The sequence below is a fragment of the Lissotriton helveticus genome, chromosome 4_1 (genome assembly GCF_964261635.1).
Source record: "Lissotriton helveticus chromosome 4_1, aLisHel1.1, whole genome shotgun sequence".
Classification (NCBI taxonomy): Eukaryota; Metazoa; Chordata; class Amphibia; order Caudata; family Salamandridae; genus Lissotriton; species Lissotriton helveticus.
The window spans coordinates 2005172204-2005192137 of NC_136063.1; the positions used below are offsets into that span (position 1 = coordinate 2005172204).

The 19934-nt window shown below is 40.7% G+C and overlaps 1 protein-coding gene across 2 annotated transcripts in view; it reads left to right on the top strand.

Annotated features, from left to right (window-relative positions):
- The window catches only part of FMR1 (fragile X messenger ribonucleoprotein 1), a 698844-nt gene that overhangs the window by 475369 nt on the left and 203541 nt on the right, over window positions 1-19934 (top strand). For both annotated transcript variants that reach the window (XM_078688630.1, XM_078688632.1), the window contains exon 11: window positions 13930-14016. In XM_078688630.1, coding sequence (XP_078544756.1) covers window positions 13930-14016 — 87 coding nt within the window. The remainder of the gene's footprint in view (window positions 1-13929; window positions 14017-19934) is intronic.

The following is a 19934-nucleotide window of genomic DNA, read 5'->3' on the forward strand; positions in this document are numbered from 1 at the left end:
GGTTCACCAGCCCGCCTCCAGCAATTCCTCCGGTAGGCTCGCAGTTTCGGCTGTGCGAGCTCCAGGCGGAGGCCGATATCCTGTTAAGGAAAAGGGCGATAGAAGACGTACCTCTGTCTCAAAGGGGAAGAGGTCTGTACTCCCTTTTCTTTCTGGTTCGCAAGAAGGACAAGAACGAGTTCAGGCCCATTCTGGATTTGCAAAAAGCAAACAAGTGGATTCGCAGAGAGAAATTTCGCATGCTGTTGTTGCATCAGATTTATCCTCAGCTGCAACAGGGAGACTGGCTCTGTGCTATAGACCTACAGGATGCGTACTTCCATGTGCCCATTGCACACAAACACCGGAAGTTCCTGCGATTCCAAGTCGCCACCAATCATTATCAGTACACAGTACTGCCATTCGGGCTGAAGTCTGCGCCCAGAATGTTCTCGAAGTGCATGGCAGTGGTAGCTGCACACCTGAGGAAGAACAAGGTGTTTGTATACCCGTACCTGGACGATTGGTTGATCAAGGCCTCCTCCTTCTCGGAAGCTCAAGCGCACTTCCAGAAGACGTGCATTCTCTTGAACAAGCTGGGGTTGCACATCAACATGTCCAAGTCTGTCCCGATTCCGGTCCAGTGCATACAGTACTTGGGAGCCTCCATCAATACGCTGTCAGCAAGCGTGTCTCCTTCGGAGGAGAGTCAATTATCACTCCTTCGGAAGGCTCAGGCTCTTATGACCGCTCCATCTACAACAGTGAGGACGGTGTCTTCTCTACTGGGGTCGATGGCCTCTTGTATCTTCCTCACGCCACACGCACGGCTGCACATTGCAGGAGTGCTTGGAGGATCAGTGGGATCAGAGGAAAGGATCTTGGGACGACAAGATACGACTGTCTCTGCATGCTCTTCAGTCTCTGAAGTGGTGGTGTTCAGCGGAGAATCTCCTCAGAGGGGTTCCCTTCCACAAGGACATTCCCACACAGACTATCGTGACGGATGCGTCTCTCCACGGCTGGGGGGCGCACTCTGGAGACTTACAGATACAAGGAACGTGGTCCCCGACGGAGTCCACGTATCACATCAATTTCCTGGAACTCAGAGCTGTTCACTTGGCACTGAAGGCCTTTTATCCGTCCTTCCAGACCAACTCTCTGCTTGTACAGACGGACAATACAACCACGATGTATTACCTCAACAAGCAGGGTGGTTTGAGGTCGTGCACTCTGTCACAGGAGGCGCAGGCGATCTGGCGCTGGCTTCAAGCCAGAGGACTGACGATAACGGCTACCCATCTACCAGGTGTGCAGAATGTTCAGGCCGACGCACTGAGCAGACTGATTCAGGAAAACCACGAATGGGTCATAAACGACAAAGTACTAGGAGAAGTCTTCGCAAGGTGGGGGACTCCAGACGTAGATCTGTTCGCCACCGCCGAAAACAACAAATGCTGAGACTTCGCCTCCAGGTACTATCAGCAGGGGACGCTGGGGAATGCGTTATGGATCAACTGGTCGAACAGCTTTCTGTACGCTTTTCCACCCATTCCCCTGATTCCGGCGGTGCTCATCAAGCTGTCCCAGTCCAGGGCGCGGATGATCCTGATTGCCCCGGAATGGCCCAGGCAGTGGTGGTTCACGGACCTGCTTCACCGGTCTCTGCTTCCTCACATACGGCTGCCGTGCCGGCCGGACCTTCTCACGAAGTTCGGGGGGCAGATGGTGCACCCCAACCTCTCGTCTTTGAGTTTGGCGGCATGGCTCCTGAGATAGTGCAATATGGCCATTTGAATCTACCAGAAGATTGTATGGACATACTGAAGGAGGCTAAGCGACCTTCCAATAGGACTTCCTATGCTTACAAGTGGAAGAGATTCTGCATCTGGTGCAAATCCAAGAACTATGATCCTACGACATGTAAGGAAGATGTCATCCTTCCGAATCTTCTACATTTGGCGCAGTCTGGCCTTAATTTCCATTCCATTAAGGTTCATCATGCTGCGCTGACTGCCTACAGGAAACTCCCTTCATAGACTTCCTTCTTCCAGATCCCTGTCGTCAAGGATTTTTTGGAAGGCTTGAAGAAAGTGTTCTCTCCTGTCCGGCTTCCTTCGCCTTCATGGGAATTTAATGTGGTGCTGTCCAGGTTGATGAAGGAGACTTTTGAACCTATTCATAAGGCTTCGCTGCAGCACCTGTCCTGGAAGGTGGCGTTCCTCGTGGCCATTACTTCGGCCCGCAGGGTGAGTGAAATTCAGGCTTTGTGTTGCCAAGAACCTTATACTGTATTTCATGCTGCTAAGGTTGTTATGCGTACTCACCCTAAATTTCTTCCAAAGGTTATATCTGATTTCCATGTTAACCAGACCATAACTTTACCTATGTTTTTTCAGAATCCTTCATCTCCAGCGGAAAGGTCCCTGCATTCCCTGGATGTTAGGAGGGTGTTGAAATTTTATCTGGATAAAACCAAGGATATTCGTAGATCAGACCAAATGTTTATCAATTATGGATCAGTCAGGACCGGTCTTGCTACCTCAAAACAGTCCATCTCTGGGTGGATTGTGTCCTGTATACAATTGTGTTACCAAAAGGCTAATAAGACCTTAGGGGGTAAACCTAAGGCTCATTCCACCAGGGGCAAAGCTGTCACGACTGCTTTGCTACGTAATGTTCCAATTGCAGAAATCTGCAAGACGGCCACTTGGAAGTCGGTCCATACCTCTGCTAAGCATTACTGTCTGGACACTGATGCCAGGGCAGACGCTCAGGTTGGGCAGGCTTCGCTGCGAAATCTGTTCTCACAGTAGTGGTGTTATTTCGTTTTTTTCTCCACCGCCGCTTTGGTGTGGGGATGGGCTTGCCATTCTATTCACTAGATTATGGCTATACACACAGATCCCTTACTACAGAAGGAGTAGTTTCTGTCCTGTAACTCCAGTTCTGTAGTAGGGGTATCTCTGTTATAGTCATAAGCACCCGCCCTCCTCCCCGGTGGAGAGAGATATTCATGTAAGGAATGCTACAGGTCTGGCTTGTTACGCCTTAAAAAAAAAACTGAAAGTAAAGAGGACCTGCAGTGCATTCTGGGATACTGTGAAAGTTCTGGAAAGTTCTCTTAAAGGCACAGTATCCTGTTCTGAGCCACATAATGGCAGCCTATGGGGCTTGTCTGTCCACTTCTTCCTCTCTATCATTCCAGAGGGTTTTGGTGGTAAAGACAATGTTTTTCTCTGTGGAGAAATCTGGACAGGCTGTGCTGTTTGTGGTTTTTTTGGTGGAATTTCTAGTTGAAGTACTGGACAGTGTAGCCTGTGGATATAGGCTGCATTATCTGTCTTTAAATTCTCTCTTAAGTGTCTGTGCAGTTCCGCATGTTTTGACAACTTAAGAGATTATTTTTGATTGCTCCGGGGTCCACGCACATGGGCGGGACTATTCACTACATAATGACTATAACAGAGATACCCCTACTACAGAACTGGAGTTACAGGACAGAAACGACTTCGTCCCACCTTGCCCATTGCTGGAGAACGCTGTGGCACCTCGCTTGTGCCTTGGCCATCCCTTCGCTTTCTTGTTACTACACATTGCCTTTAGAGGCTCCCGAGCCCTTGGTGGGCCCAGTGTGTTGGGTTGGGCCCCAGGCTTGTCTTCTACCTCCTACCCTCAGGGATTGAGCCAAGAGTTTGCAGCAGGGCAGCGCAGCCCCCTGTTGTCAGCAGAGGACCAACACCTCCCTCAAAAAGTCAGAGGAGAGAGGCATGCAGGACTGCACCGGTAACACACTAGGAGACACTGGGCACTTGCAGCCCCATGAGAGGAGAGGGGGACAGCAACCAACAATAATTGGCAGCAATCAGTAGCCAGCAGCCACCAACAATCCCCTGAACGAATAGGCACAGCTAGGATCCGGGTGGCATGGGAGGAGTGTAACACTCCTTCTGAAGGTTGAGCCAGCAGAGCGTGGAGGTGGCCCAGCTAGGCCTGTGGTACAGCCTGCTCTCTGCTGTTCACTCTTCGCACCTGGTCTTGACCCTGGGCAAAGTACCTCACAACCACCTCGCCAGCCTGCAAAAAGACACTGAGGGCATCCCGGTCGCCTCCAAATCCTCTATTCCGCAACTGTAAAGTACTTAGAAAGTTCACATCCCCTGGCCATCGAGGGAAGCAATCTGCAAACTCACGGACCCCAGCAATCCCAGCATTCCTGTCGTCATTATTTAACACTCTGGACCGCAATACTCTAGTTTCAACTGGCTAACTATTGCAGGAGGAGGTGCGTCACGTCTTCCTGTCTCCAGTTTGTTTATCAGTCAGCGACAGCCAGGTGTGCAAATTGCCTATTTCTATTCCTGGCCTTGCAAAAGGCTTAGCACCTGGCTGTTGTTTTCCCCTTGGTAGAGATCCCCCCTGACCTCGGTAGGCCTGGGCAAGGGTCGCCCAGCAAGCGTTCAGCATTAAGTGCCAAGGGACACAGGCAAAAATAAAGATACTTCCACCAGCTGTTTGCAGAAGAGCATCCAGACAAGAAGCTGTATCTTATTCAGTCTGTTACAACATTAAAGCGGCTGGACAAACATGAGGTCTTGAAAGACCAGGGCACACACCACTGACATCAAGTAATGGAAACTCCAAAGCAATGCCGATCTAGACCCGATGTTGGATGCCAACACCTCTACCCCACTGGTTAGTACAAAGGCCAGTATTCCAACATCTTCAATAAATCAAATTACAAACTTTTTTAAGACAATTTTGACTTCAGCAAGCAAGGTGAGTCACCTTAATGCTTCTATTGAGGAACACCCCCAAGAGGGGTCTATAGACAAAGGAAGTCAAATGTCTTCATGCTTATTCCAAGTAATGGCAAAAGCCACGGCACAAACAACCCCCCTCCCAACCATGAGGGCCAAGGTCTCTATGATCAGTAGCAGAAAGGGTTGCGCTGGTGCACACTTTCACAGAACACTACTGCCTTGACAGCCTGGTCCACTAGGAGGACTTTTGTGCCCTCCAGGTCTTGTAAGACTTTCTGGTGCGAGTCCACCCACCAGGCTTTTCACATTTGGGAGATACTGCTATGGTTTCTTTTCTTAATGTGTGGAATCTAAGGTTAGAATTATCAGAAGAGGAAGTTACTAACCTTGGTTAACTTTGTTTCTGATGGACCTTCTGTCTAACTGCAGATTCCTCAAATCCCTCGCACCTCCCCATTCTATGGAGTGGGCTCCTGAACATGATGAAAAAGTTCCAAGATGAGATTGTATACCTGTCACCAACAATTTGTTTGAAGTACTCTGCCGCCTGGTTACATTAATTTGGGTAACAATTTTGTATTTTTTTTAAACATTGCCTTGAAGCCTTGGGACTCTCACACTGTATCAGTCACTTCCTAAACTTTTGCTTTTGGTATTACCAGTCACTCTTAGTCACACGCACTTGGATTGTACGTTTATTTTGCAGTCAGGTGAGGAGTGCATGTTTATTTTCCAGTTCGGTGAGGCACCAAGAACTGTGTGAGCTTTTAACAATACTAAGGCCTGGCACAACTTTTCTTTCCTCATGCATGTCTGCCTCAATCCTTCCTATTGAAATTCTGCAATTGGCTGAAACCTCATTTCATAGATCACAACCTTTCCTCTTTAACCCTTTCGGTGTGGGCGTTCGACGGAGTGGGCGGGGCTGCATCGGCCGTTGGTCATGCGCAGCCAACCCAAGCACGGAAGGGGTTAAAACCCTATCCCTGTCGTCTAACATTAACTAATCTCCGCCAGCCTATCTATCTCACCAACCATTCAACTGAAACCACACAGCTAACTAATGAGCACACCTACCTCGCATTAACAGATCACAAAGTAAATTGAGTAAACGCATGCAATTTTTCTTGAGAGCACATTACTAATCCCAATAACCAACTATAACCAATGGACTAACTACTAATCTTGGGTTCCGCAAGTAGCGTGTACTCGCCATAAAGTGCTTCAATGCCTCGTTAGGCGTAGTAACTGCTATATCAATCCAATTAAATTACATACAAGTTTAACCATATTTTTAACGTAAAATAGTGGAACACTGGTGAAAAACCAAAAGGTTTCAGGCCAATAGAGTGAGGCAATGGTGCATGTGTGCTGGTGAACATGCAAAATACCATCAACAATATACATGTGTGATATACATCATCTAGTAAATGTCCTTCAGCTGCAAAGTACTTAATATTTATAGATTGATCGTAGGGACACCAGTGCCAAACAGGTAAGGAAGATCAGGGACGAACACATGCATTCGTTTAGCGGGATTTGCAACTTTGATGGCATGATGAGCACCATGCTTACAAATCCTTTGTGTTCTGCCCTGACTTTCCTTACCCGAGTAGGACTGGTTTCCCCACCATCGATATATAAATATTAAGTACTCTGCAGACTAATGGACACTTATTAAATGACGTATATCACACATGTACATTTTTTATGGTATTCCTCATGCACACCAGCACACTTTGCCTCACTCTATTAGCCAGAAGCCCTTTTGGTTTTTCATCTGTGTAAAGTGTTCTAGCATTTTGTGTTATAAATATGGATAAACTTGCATGTAAATTATATTCGCTCTATGATTCAAAATCAGATCATTGATTTAATTTTATTTTTGTTTCTCAGTTTCTATGTTCTACTTTACTGTTTCTTCATATGTTTGTCTTATTATTTACATTTATCATCATTGAATATATTTTTTTCTAATGCATTATCTACTGGGTATAACAAATGTCCTGAATGTCTCTTTATCATGTTACTTGCAACCAATGTTCTGCCTTCCATATGTATCATTATTTTGTATCCTAATCCCAAAAGCCAGATAATACAGACCTGCATCTTTTAATCCATCTCCTTCTGGTTAGTCTTAAGCGCTGGGATGCTCCCGAGTGGCCATGCGCTATAGAAGAGCCTTTTAATAATAATAATAATAATCTTTGTCTTGTGAAAACCTCAAGCCTGCGCACTGCATGGGGCGAAACATGTGTTGGCCGGTCACTGCCCATAATATATGGTCAAGCATTATAATTGGAGTTTGGAGTTTGGAGATCATCAAGGACCACAAGTTTAATACATAATTATGCAAGAATTCGATGACTCATGGCCTTCAATCTTCTTTGTAAATTTAAATTCAACATTAGATTCATACAATACCTGGGACTAATTGATTAAAAGTTACAGATCCTTATTATACTGTTGATTTAAGGGGTACAATCCTTCTATAGGATAGCCCATTTGAACTTCAAATAAAGCCCTGTCTAAGGTGGCGTAGATCCTCTAGGTTGTGACCCCTACTCTTTCTGAAAATTACATTTCTATGTGGCTCTGCACCATTACTTCTGGAGTGGTACGGAGTCATCATGGAGTCACATGGCGCGCCCTATCAATGCTACGGAGCATTGCAGGGAAAATTCTCTGGATCCAGTTTGGTGCCTGGGAATATTCCTAAGATGAGGAATCTGCAGTTAGATAGAAGATGCAACAGTAAGAACATTGCTGACGCACAAAACTTTCTCCTTTGCACCCTGATACTTCAGTTTCTGTATTCTGAAAAAGTTAAAATACAAATGCCAGACTCCAAAGAAAAAACAAGCCTTAATGACATCAGTACAGCTTAAGTGGCACAGGAAGGTTAAGAAAAACCTCAAGAATTGTTCTTGGGTTCCTCCCTATGCTGCACTGTAGTTTTAATACATGTGTGGGTACTCATGTTGAGTTTACCAACCTAACCCATGGCAACTTTCACACTGCCGTGCGTGAAGCCTCAAAGGTATGTGGAGTTCCATAGAGGGCTGTCTGTAAGAGATCATGCTGTAGCCTAAACACATTCTTTAGCTGCAGATACACCAATGCAGATTCTGATGTAATGTGGTGAAATTTGCTCCCTCTCTCTGCCTAACACTTTGTACACCAATTGTCTGAAACGGGCTGACTCTGTTGGTGCTGTGTCTGACCTAGAAAATGAATGACCTCTCAAAAAAGCAATAGCTTATATGGGCTACATCCCCTTTCTGTTAGTATTATCATTATTCTATATTAGTTTTCATGGTTACAAGAGGATGGTGCACAGCTAAAGCTGTCCTATATTTTTCATGTGTGATTGTTTTTATGTATTTCTGATGAAACACTTTATTTGCAGTAGTAGATTTAGACTGGTGGCAAAATTCCTACTGTAATTTTAGGTTGAAGCGATTTTCCTCCATAAATGTATTTTATAAAGGTCACTCACTGAGTCCTAATGTTTTTTTAGTATAAGCAATCCACTGCTAATTATGTAGACCAGTTTTTCTTTTTTTTAAATTCTGTTTTGATCATTTACAATTTGGATATAACTCAAAACTTTAGATGCATCGCTTTTAAGGAAAAAATGCTCTAATCGAAAAAGTATAATCATTTTTAGAATAAGGTACCATCTGCTTTAAATTATAAGGACATTGCGTATTAATAAAGAGTTACTCATCTATAAATGAATGAGTCGAAACAGAGGTTTTTTAATGTGTCCATGGAACTCAAAGGTGACCCATCCTTTAAACTACATGCTAATATAACTACTTTTTCCGAAAAATGCTTATATCGTTGGTCTCTTGCTCCGTGATATAAAAACGCATGGCTGGAAATATGAACAGGAAATGTGGAATTTGTAGCGTTAAATTAAAAATACTTATAAACTATTTTTTTTTCAGAAACATATACGCAGTTTGATATGTTACTTTTATAAATTGGCTTAGTTATTAATTTTTGCTGACATGCAGAGATATTCCTCCTTTCGTTTAACCCCTTGCGTGGTGCCGCCGGACATTGGCCGACGGCAGCACTACCTCGGCCGCGGCAAAGGGGTTAATGAACAAAACATTGTTCATAACATTAACATCTCCTTTCTGCTCATATCTGTTCTTCTAAGGGAAACTGATCAGAAGATGTGAAAAGTCAGTTTTCATTTTCATTGTTTAAAATGCAGTTGTAATTCTGCTCTTTGACCTGATGTTCACACTGTGTCGGCTCCATCAGCACCCATTGTGACTTCACAACTCAACAGTAATAAGTTATTGCAGTTGAGCTGCACGTCGTTTTCCTACTACAGGTGTCTAGTAATATTACAACTATGCAATAATAAAGTTAGTCAAGTTTTTATATATAGGGATTCCAGGCTTCAGAGTATTATACAAATAGAACAGTTTTATTTTATAGTTTTCCATTATAACACCAATTTCAATTTGCGAGGTATGTGGAGTTAAATCAGTGGTTCGTAACATGTTGTCCGAAGACCGCAGAGGTCCGCAAGGCCTACTCTGGGGATTTGCAACTGTTTACAAAAATTAAATAATTTAAGACAATTCGGAAGAAATATGCAGCACACCCTTATGTTTACAGTAACGGCCAATGTAGAGACCTTAGATCTATGAAATCAGTTTTTCATCTACTCATCTCATTTCATGAAAATTTTCTTTCTAATGGTCAAGTGATTTCAAACAAATAAGCAGAGTTCACATCAATGAATATCGTCAAATGGCCTTTTTCTTTGATTATTCTTGTTTCTTTTCTCTTGTGGTATTCAATCGAGACAAAAATTCCAGTTCAGACAAAACTGCCAACACGTGTTTCGTCTACTCATAGACTTTGACAAGGCTGGAATGTAAACATAAAACAATTTTTGTGATGCAGAATCACACAAAAATAATTTCATATTGTGCTGCCAATGTATATCAGGCCACATTGGCATTCAATGCAATACACAATCAATTTCATATTGCAGTTCATGAATTGACAGATATGATGAGTCTGTCCTGTATTGTAGCTGAAATATTTTAATTTGTCCATAGCAAATTGACAGCCCCTCCATACCAAAGAATAATGCAACTGGGCAACCTCAGACTTGGTTGCCCAAAAAGCTGTCTGGCTTCTTTAAATGCAGTTTATGTAATATCTGTCAATTTGCTATGGACAAATTAAAAAATTTCAGCTACTATACAAGACAGACTCATCATATCTGTCAATTCATGAACTGCAATACGAAATTTATTGTGTATTGCATTGTATGCCAATGTGGCCTGATATACATTGGCAGCACAATACGTACCCTGAAAGAACACGTGCAGGAACACATAAGGGGGATCAGAAATAACAACAGAAACTACCCCTTATCAGTTCATTTCAACAACGCACATCAAAACTCAGAAATACTTAACATCAGGTTTCATGGAATAGCAGTAGTAGAGGCAAACCAGAGGGGGGGAAATCGGGTGTTAGCCCTCAGGAAATTAGAAACGAGATGGCTGATCAAGCTCAGAGCTGTAGATCTAGGAATAAATGTAGATAGGGAACTACATGTGTTCTTACGAGACTAAATGTGTAATATAAGCACTGTGTTTAGATGTAGTATTTATGTGTATACAATTTGACGTATGCTGAAGCAAGACCATGCATATAAGAGAGGTGCAAATAACTTATATACCTTCTGTTGTCTGGATAGAGTTACAAACTGACCGGACTGTAAACACAAGAAGATGTGAATTAAGAAGATGTTTCTCAAAAAATTAATAATGTGTATATAAAATACATAGAGTGATACAAATTGATGTAACCTGTTGGAAATAACATATTTATTTCTAATAATGTATAAACCTTTGACAAATGCCTTTTACGGAAATTGCGTATGGGACATACACTTCTATGAGATTTTATACATCGGGTGCAATATGTATAGTCCCCTTCCTTCTCGCTTAATCCTTAAGACTTGATATGTTTACTAATGGTCCCCTCTCCTAAAAATATCTAACTCTCCGCCTTACTTTTCTCTTCTCTCTGAACACCTTCCACTTTTGCTAAATCAGGATCACAGATGTTACACTAATAGAAGTATGAATGTGTGCTATATAACACACTGCTTTTAAGGTAGATGATGTATATAGTATAGAGTATACATTTGACCCATAAATGGTATGAATATAAGTATGAATGTGTGCTATATAACTCACAGCTTTTAAGGTATATGATGTATATAGCAAATAGTAGACCCGTAAATGTTGTAAATATAAAAGCACGTAGATGTGTCACAATGACACAGTCTTAAAATAGATATTTTTTCTGTGAATAACACACCATCATTTATACGGTTTCATGTAGGGAAACATTAGGGGATTGTGAAGATGTTTTGTGGCATCGCTATTTTTTGCACACAATATAAAAAATCCCGACTGTTATGAGGCGATTTTAATAGTTACGGAGGAAAACACAATAAGATATGCCCTTTTGTCATCATTCTGGTGTAAAAGTTAAGAACCACAATGATGGGGCACAATATTGTATCATTATAAAATGGTGCCGACACTTTACAACTTTTAGGAAGACTATGAGTCTACACACCCATTGGGTTACTTGATTGATCATGTGACGATGCACGTACACAACACACTTGCGTTTTAAATTCATGCCGTTCAGCGGCGTTCTGTTCAACACACAAGAGGGATGGAACGTGCGGAGGGATAGGAGTTTACGGACGCTCCGCTAACATTTCGGGTAAGCTGCCCACCATTCGCTTACATATTTACTGTTTGTCAAAACCTACGAGCGATATTAGGAATTACTAAAGTATGAGTAACAAGACTGTTTGGACTTACTTTTTTATTTTACATTGGAACTTATCAAGGTTAAAATGCCGTCAGCTTTTAAAAACTAGTGGCGCTCATCCTACATGGGTCTATAAGGTGAGCTTTTGTTTTAATGTAGGACATTCTTTGATATATGGAAAGGGCAGTATGTCCTATGTTTAATCGATAGTATCTACCGGCTGCTTTTCCCCATCCTATAAATTCCCGTCTTTTATACTTTTAGATTATTATTATTGGATTCAATAATTTACGACTTGTTAGGCGTCTCCCACCCTTGTTCATGCGAGGTGCCAAAAAGTTTGAAAGTAAGTCGCTCTCCTTACTATTTGCAATTATCATGAAGCATACTAATAGTCTGCCCTGTTAGACTGAATTTGTCTACTGAGGGGTACTCTGTATTTGATATGAATATTACATTATACTTATATTGTTTGTCCCACTTTACCAATGTTCACATAAAGCCAATACCGGTTATTATAACAGATGCCTTCTGGTTACCTTTAGACTATTTATATCACTTGAACGGGGTCCGGTTTGAATCATTCCTTGGATCTCTAATATCCAATAGCTTATGAAAAACCTGCCAGCAATACGCTGTCTCTAAACAACTGTATAATATGTGGGGCATAGTAAGAACTCTCATGTAGGCAGAGGCGCAAAATAGAATTTTGGATTGCATCCTTATTGAATAAGCAATCATACAATCAAATGTGGTCAGTCAGGGTCCCCCTCGAGGGAGTAATGGGAAGGTCCCTTATGGTGTAACCAATGACGTAGTAATAGCAATCCAATTAAACTTTGGACAAATTATTGACCTATATAAATGGGTAATGGGAAAGTCCCTTCTGGTGTAACCAATGACGTAGTAATAGCAATCCAATCAAACTTTGGACAAAAAATTTGGCCTATATAAAAATATGTTTTTACAGATTGACGGTAGCACTAAAGACAAGTCGTAGAAATTTGCTACACCCGAGCCGCCGGGCTTCCGTTTTGATCTACTTATATTACACCGCATGGTAGGTGCAATATATCATTCGTGTATCACTCATGTAGCTTGTTTTAGGGTGGTTTCCCTATATTTAAAACTAAGATCATTTGGCAGTAGGCCACTGGATAGAACAATCTTAATAAACTCTTTTGTTACACTTCTGTGGGTGCTGGACATAAGGATTTAAAATAATAGTATTCTGTCTATGGCACTTTTTTCGGGTCTCTTCTTCTTTTACACTGGTATGATTCACTTCTCTGACTGAATCTTTCTCTCTTCCACAAACTTAAATAATAAGTCTGATGATACTCCGTTTGGATCTTTTTCTTGAAGTTTAACTTGATGTAATAAGACTCCTGTGTTTGTAATTTGATATCCATCGAACTTTATGTGAAATCATTTTTTGTGTGATTCTGCATCACAAAAATTGTTTTATGTATTACATTCCAGCCTTGACAAAGTCTATGGGTAGACAAAACTCGTGTTGGCAGTTTTGTCTGAATTGGAATTTTTGTCTGGATTGAATACCACAAGAGAAAAGAAACAAGAATAATAAAAGAAAAACGCCATTTGAAGATATTCATTGATGTGGACTCTGCTTATTTGTTTGAACTCACTTGACCATTAGAAAGAAAATGTGCGTGAAATGAGATGAGTAGATGAAAAACTGATTTCATTGATCTAAGGTCTCTACATTGGCCGTTACTGTAAACATAAGGGTGTGCTGCATATTTCTTCCGAATTGTCTTAAATTTGTGTGTACAACTTTATTGTTGCAACCATTGGTACTCTTTGGGTAGTGGGTACCGGGAGGATTACAATAGCACCCCAACAAGAGTAAATATTGATGATAACTTCTTATGTACACACTGCAAATTGTCTAGTCGATGTGCGATTCCATCTCTTATCTTTGTGTAAAGGAACACTACTACCTCTCTTGTTGTCTAATAAAAAAAAAATATATTAAATAATAGAAATTAGTGAGGCTGGGTCCCTGACTTCTAATAATGACTCAGTGGGCATCTCCGGATTTTAGTAAAGATTCAGATGGGGTCCACAGAAGTCAAAAGGTAAAGAACCGCTGATTTTAAAGGAATGTTATTGTACTAAAGTACCGGTATAGGAATTTAGTGAATGTCTATCTGTTTTCATGTAACTAATTGTTTAAAATTACACATTATCTAAGTTCATGCAGTATATCTTTGTTTTGTCTACATTCCACTAACCATGTTTTTATATCTCTGCCTATCTATTTGACTTCATTAAAAATATGTTTTGACCGTTAATCACTGATTTATGTTTTAAATTGCCATTGTAGGGGCTTGTACCGTTTGTGTTTGTTGGAACCAAGGACAGTATCACAAATGCAACAGTTCTTTTGGATTACCATCTTAATTATTTAAAGGTGAGCTGTATTCATTTGTTTAATTGTCATACACTTTTGTTTTAAAGCTCAGGATTTGTCAGTTCACGCATCTGCACACCATGTGTTAGATTCCAAGCAGCACAACTGTTGCAATTAAAAAGCTTTTGTGACACAGAATGAAAATACTCTTTCTCAAAGCAAATAATTGTGTGCTAAATGCTTTTGTCTTCAGTGCAATGGGTATTGGTTGTGAGATGAAATATGCTGATATGCATGCTGTTTTTAGGTAGTGCTGAATCGTAGGTGTCGATATATTTTTATCTGGTGATGTTTGCTGTCTTTTTCCCCTGAAGACACGATAGTCATTTACTAGTCATTGAGCAATCTTTTTAAATTATTAGTCTCAAAAGAAAACCTTGTAGGAATGGTGCAAGACAATAGCCTCAGTACTGTGGCAAGTAACGTATTTTACCCCCCCCCCCAAATGGAGCAAGGATCCTTGAATACAAGCAGTATCATGTATTATTACTTTTGTTCCTGAGAACTTTTTTGCTACACTCTATTCCTCTGTTTAAAGTAAATCAAAAGAAGATGGTCAAGACGCCAACAGATTGTTTCAGCAGAAGTTTGGTTTGTTAGTTAACAATAGTGGGCTATAAGTCAAAATACCGGAGTTATAGCATGATAAAATGCTGTTCAGAACATATACGGTTTTACCATATTTCTGACTGTGTGTGCCCCAAATTAAAATAAAAGGATTTGTTTTCAATGTATTTATTATTTGTTATGCTGGGTTATCACAGGGGCTGTTTTCTTGGTAGAGGGTTTCATTTAGCAATGCATTCAACTTTGGGAAGATGGTGAGGAGTAAATTAGTCAGGCAGAGTGTTGGTTAACCTGTTAAAAACACCCAAATATTCTCATAACTACAGTTGTTAGATTGCTGGCGAGAACTGCACCAATGTGAAAAGGGTTTTATTTTCCCTTGTCATGTTCGATGGGCTTACTCAAATATAGGTACGTACGTGGTGGTTTGCAAACTCAAATAATCTCCTTATGGGAGAAACGTAAGTAAATGTAAGAATGTTCTTTTGCTTGGCGAATAGAGCAAGTTCCCAGTTGATGGTAACATAATTATTTTGATAAATTACCTGCTCTACAGACAGACGAATAGAGTCTAAACTAAATAATATTGTCCAAACAGCAATATTAAGTAGGGAAAGGCCAAAGTCGGATGCCCTAAACTGGTTATTAGTGGGCATACATTCGGCCATCAATACAAGCTCAGTGAATTTGTAGACCAACTCAAGTTGTTGCAAGTAAATATTAGACCTTTTCCTAAGAACGTCTAGCCTTCCAATTGTCTCAGACGCTGTTGTATTTTACAACACTTAATCTTCTTTAGAATGATCTTTTTAAGGTTATATTAAGAGTTGGATTTTTGGTTATATTATTGCTAAATGTTTTACAACTTTGCTTCTCAAAAAAGATTTGTCTAATTAGTGTTTGTCCCTTTACTTTTTGACTTTCATCCCTTTGGCATATGTAAATGTTTTTGTAGAAATACATATATTAGGCATGTGATTCTACATAATACATTATGGAGATGTGGATGATGGATGAAGAATTTCAGTTACTTTTATGATTTCTATTTCAAATCGCCTGGAAAGCACCAAATCCCCCCAATGAAGAATATCCCTCTACATCCCATGTCTCTTGAAGCACACTATCTCAAATGATTTGCATGAATCTCATCCCTGCCCATCCTCTAAAAAGTATCTTAACCCTGCAATATTCCAATTAAGGATGGGCAGGATATTTTTATGTGTCTTCAGGAGCCCGCCTTGCCCTTTCCGATTCTTTCCAACACTGTGGCCCATTAAGGTTGTCCCTACTCCGGGATCAACCTGAGAGGGACCAATCTCCTAATTTCGGGTGGGTATAGCAGATGGGAAGTGCGAGGACAACTCTTCTACATACCCCATGTTTACACACCATGTTTTCTGCATGCAGAGCACATCGATATCAGATATAGTATATGCCCGCTCCTTGATTCCCATCCTACTCCGGCACCCTCCTACATTCCGTGTTATGCAGTCATCAATGACTTAGTTAGTGGAACTAGATGCCAGTCCTTTAGAATATGAACAACAAAGGCTAATATTAGAATTATTTTTGCTATTGGTACTATTAGCACTATCAATTCTATCAACCGGTCTACAATTACACTTGCTTTTAGGAGAACACTCCCTGGTCAGATCAATATCAGTCAAGACCGTGCCAGCCTTAAGCACGTTTCCTATAGCAGGGTTTTGCCTTTGTGGCCTCGTGATACTATTCCTAAGTCAGTCATTATCTTCTAGGGAACAAAGCACCTGAAACCTATTAGTCATAACCAAAGCAGAATACAAACTATGACTACCCCTAGGTACTTCCTGTATATTGTGGTTCAAATTGTGTGTTGAATCAAAAGGGCGTAAGTGACGGTCTGATTATGTTAGTGACATTATCAAACCTCTAATCACTAACTGTGATTGGCAAGCAATTGTACCCCTTGTTCATCATGCTGATCATTCTTTATAGCCAAGGTTGCACTGGAAGTGCGTAAAATGTCACATTGACCTGTTGGTCTCCCATTTGCTTTTTATGAACCTGTCCCAGTTTTGGAGATTTTTTTGTAAGGAGTTAGGACTTTTAGTAGTGGGGCAAATCAGATAAGGTTAAGTGTTGTATTCATAGGATTATGCTTTTCACCCCGGAAATACTATCAATTGCTTTCAGGCACTGTGTTCTGCAGTTTCAGAGTTCATTATACGTGTGTACAGGCTTTCAAATATGTTGTTTTCAGAGCGGTTGGGGGAGCCTGTATCTTTTTCACTTGCTTTGCAGTCCACCACTGGTCCTATTTGAATGTTCTTCTAAAATGTGTTTTTGGATTATTGCACCAATAATGTTGGTTCGTTATGGGCTCTCTCCTGAAACGTTCGTATTTTCCAGGTTCCACTTTTGTAAAATGTTATTCGTTTGATGGTGAGTAATTCTCGAATATGAATTTTACTTCAACTATCCTGTGTAACAAAAGACAATGTATGTTTTTGTATCTGATTTATTCGCAAAGCCTACTTACGAAAACAATTAACTACGATTGGACATGTCTACTCCCTTACTAATTGAAAAATTATGTTTTGGTATTAATTGTAGTTAAAGTGAATGACTGTTGATATTGGTGCATGGTGTGCTCATTTGTAAAAATAGACATTTTTTCCAGTGTTTACCTGCCTTGCTGGTTTGCTGTTTCTTAATAGCCTTTGCCTGAAATGTTGCTGCCTCATTAGAAAGATCGATAATATTATTTAAATTATTTTGAATTAATTTATAAATTAACTTCAATGTGTTTGTTGTGGTGCTTCAGAGCGCAAAAATGTGCGAGTGCGTTGGTAAGTAGATGTTTGTGGATCAATTCAGTGATGAGATAGCTGGGTTCTTTGTGGAACGTTTAGAATCGATAAGTGGAGTGGGCAGGAGCTGGGCACCGTTATGATCGCTTTTTTTTGTGTTGTAATTTTTTATTAACATTTTGTAAAATTTCATCACAAGAACAATAATAAATAACATCTAATATTTCATAATGGATAAGTAGCTACATTAAAATCAGAAGAGGAAATGCTTGTAGCTAATACTATTTGTAACAAAAAGAAATAAATAAATAGCTGGATATTTAAATAATCATTTGGAATAGCTCGCTCTTCAGTGGCTTCCATCACAGCAGACTAGGTTGCTACTAGTGAGCTGAAGAGCCAAGCGTGTTCTGCTATTCTGCTGGCAGTAAGACCAGTTGGTTCGTACATTTGCCTGGATTTGGTGTATCTGCAGGATATTTGTGATTTGGGTTGCCTGGAGTCCTGTGCTTGCAGGGGTACACCGATTCAACTACCGACCTGCAGTGTGGTGAGGGATGTACATATGCACAAGACACTGAAGGAATACACGGAGGGTTGACAGATGACGTGTGTGTCATGGAAGCACCGATTGCATTGTGTGACCCGCGTTGAAGCAACAGTCGCTCCCATATTAAGTGTATTTCGCCAAGAGACTTGTTACAGGAAAGAACAACGCTAGCGATCTCCGAATATGAGCCAAATGCTTTGCAGAGTTTTCCTGATCAATTACCTGTTTTAGTGAGGTGAACCTACCGCGAAATCTGTTTAATTTAATTTTTATAAAAATATTGTTTCCATAAATGGGGATGAATACTATTTCATAAATGAAACGTAACATTGACTGTATTGTTTATGCAGTGAAGCATTTCACTAACAGTAAACTTAAATCAGGGTGGTGACTTTACAGTACATGGTAAGACGGTAAACTTTGTAACCATCTTGATGGAGAGGCATAGACATTGGAAAAAGCCGTTTTTTCTTTTCAGATTACATTTTTAAAAACAAGTATTCGTAAGGTTTCACTTTTCACTACCACGCATATTTTGGGCAGTAGAAGAATCCCTGTCAATGAGATCGGTTTGATGGAAGGCGTGCTTTCTTAATTACATTGCTGCGAACTTAACACAGTATCTGTTGTGCTGTGGGGAATAGGCTTGAATGCGTGATGACAATTGGGGCTGGTCTCAAAGTAAATGCTGACTCTGAGTCATCCTTCAGTGGGAGAAATTCATTAAAATAATTGGAGATAACCTACAGGAGATTAAAATACATCCGGAGGGTTACATCATGCCTCTGTAAAAGTTACACACGGTTGTAAAAGGTTTTTAGTCGTGGGATGGATTGAGCAAAAGTAGATCGCGCAACTGAGCAAAGGTGAGATCAGATTGTGTGTGGATCTTCGTCATCTTAATGGAATCATCATTCTGGATAGGTTTGTATGTTAATGGAATATTAGCCTAGGGTAGGTGTGCTAAATGGTTTGCCCCCATCAATTTGTCACTTGATTAAGATAATATTCCCTTAGGTCCTTATAATAGAGAGTACGAGAATACGCAGCTTTTATCACTTGGTAAGGATGATTTTAGTTGAAGTGGGTGCCTTTTGCTGCGACTGTTTTTAAAAGGTTGATCTCCAGTTATTTGGAAAGGAAAAAGGAATTAATGTGTTTTTAATATGATATTTTAATTTCATAAAGGCCGGTATAGCTGTCTCAGCCTCTCTCGTGACTATCAAAACAGCATTCGCGTGTGCGACCCCTTTGAAAGTTGTATTACCAAATTCTATCCCTGGGATTTCTGTGTTTTTCTTCAGGTGTTGGAGGAACGACTCTATAGCTAATAAGAAAAGTGAAGGGGAAAGAGGGGAACCTTGTCTGGTGCCCTGTTGTAATGACAGGGAAGAGGAAACTGCACTACCGCCCTCAGTTTGTCTCTAGGTTCGTGAAATAGTTCCATGATCATTTGTATTAGTGAGTAACCCAAGTTAAACCTTTCTAGTATAATTCGCAGAAAAGCCCAGACAACTTTGTCGACTGCTTTTTCCACAAATAGGGAGATAGCGACAGTAGAAGAGTCGATTTGTTTAGCTTTTTCAGTTGCGTGGAAAAACATCCTGGTGTTATCGCTAGAGAGCCTAAGTCTAAGAAAACCTACTTACGAGAGGTGGATGAGTTTACTAATATGTTTTTGCAGGCCGAGAGACAGTATCATAGCGTGTATTTTGCAGTCAAGGTTTATTAGTGAAATCAGCCTGTAATTTTTTGTGAGGCGCTGATCTTTATCCTCTTTTGGGATGACTGTTATTATTGCCTCTGCTGGGGTGCCTGTGATTTTGCCTGTGTTTGCAAACTGGTGGTATAAGGTCAAGAGAGGTTGTCTTGAGTGACAGGTGAATGTTTTGAAGAAAGTTGCATTATATCCGTCAAGGCACAGGAGCTTTACCAGATTTTAATTTTTTAATGGCTGTGTCTACCTCTTGGAGGGTAATAGGGCCATTGATGGGTCTCATTTCATGGTC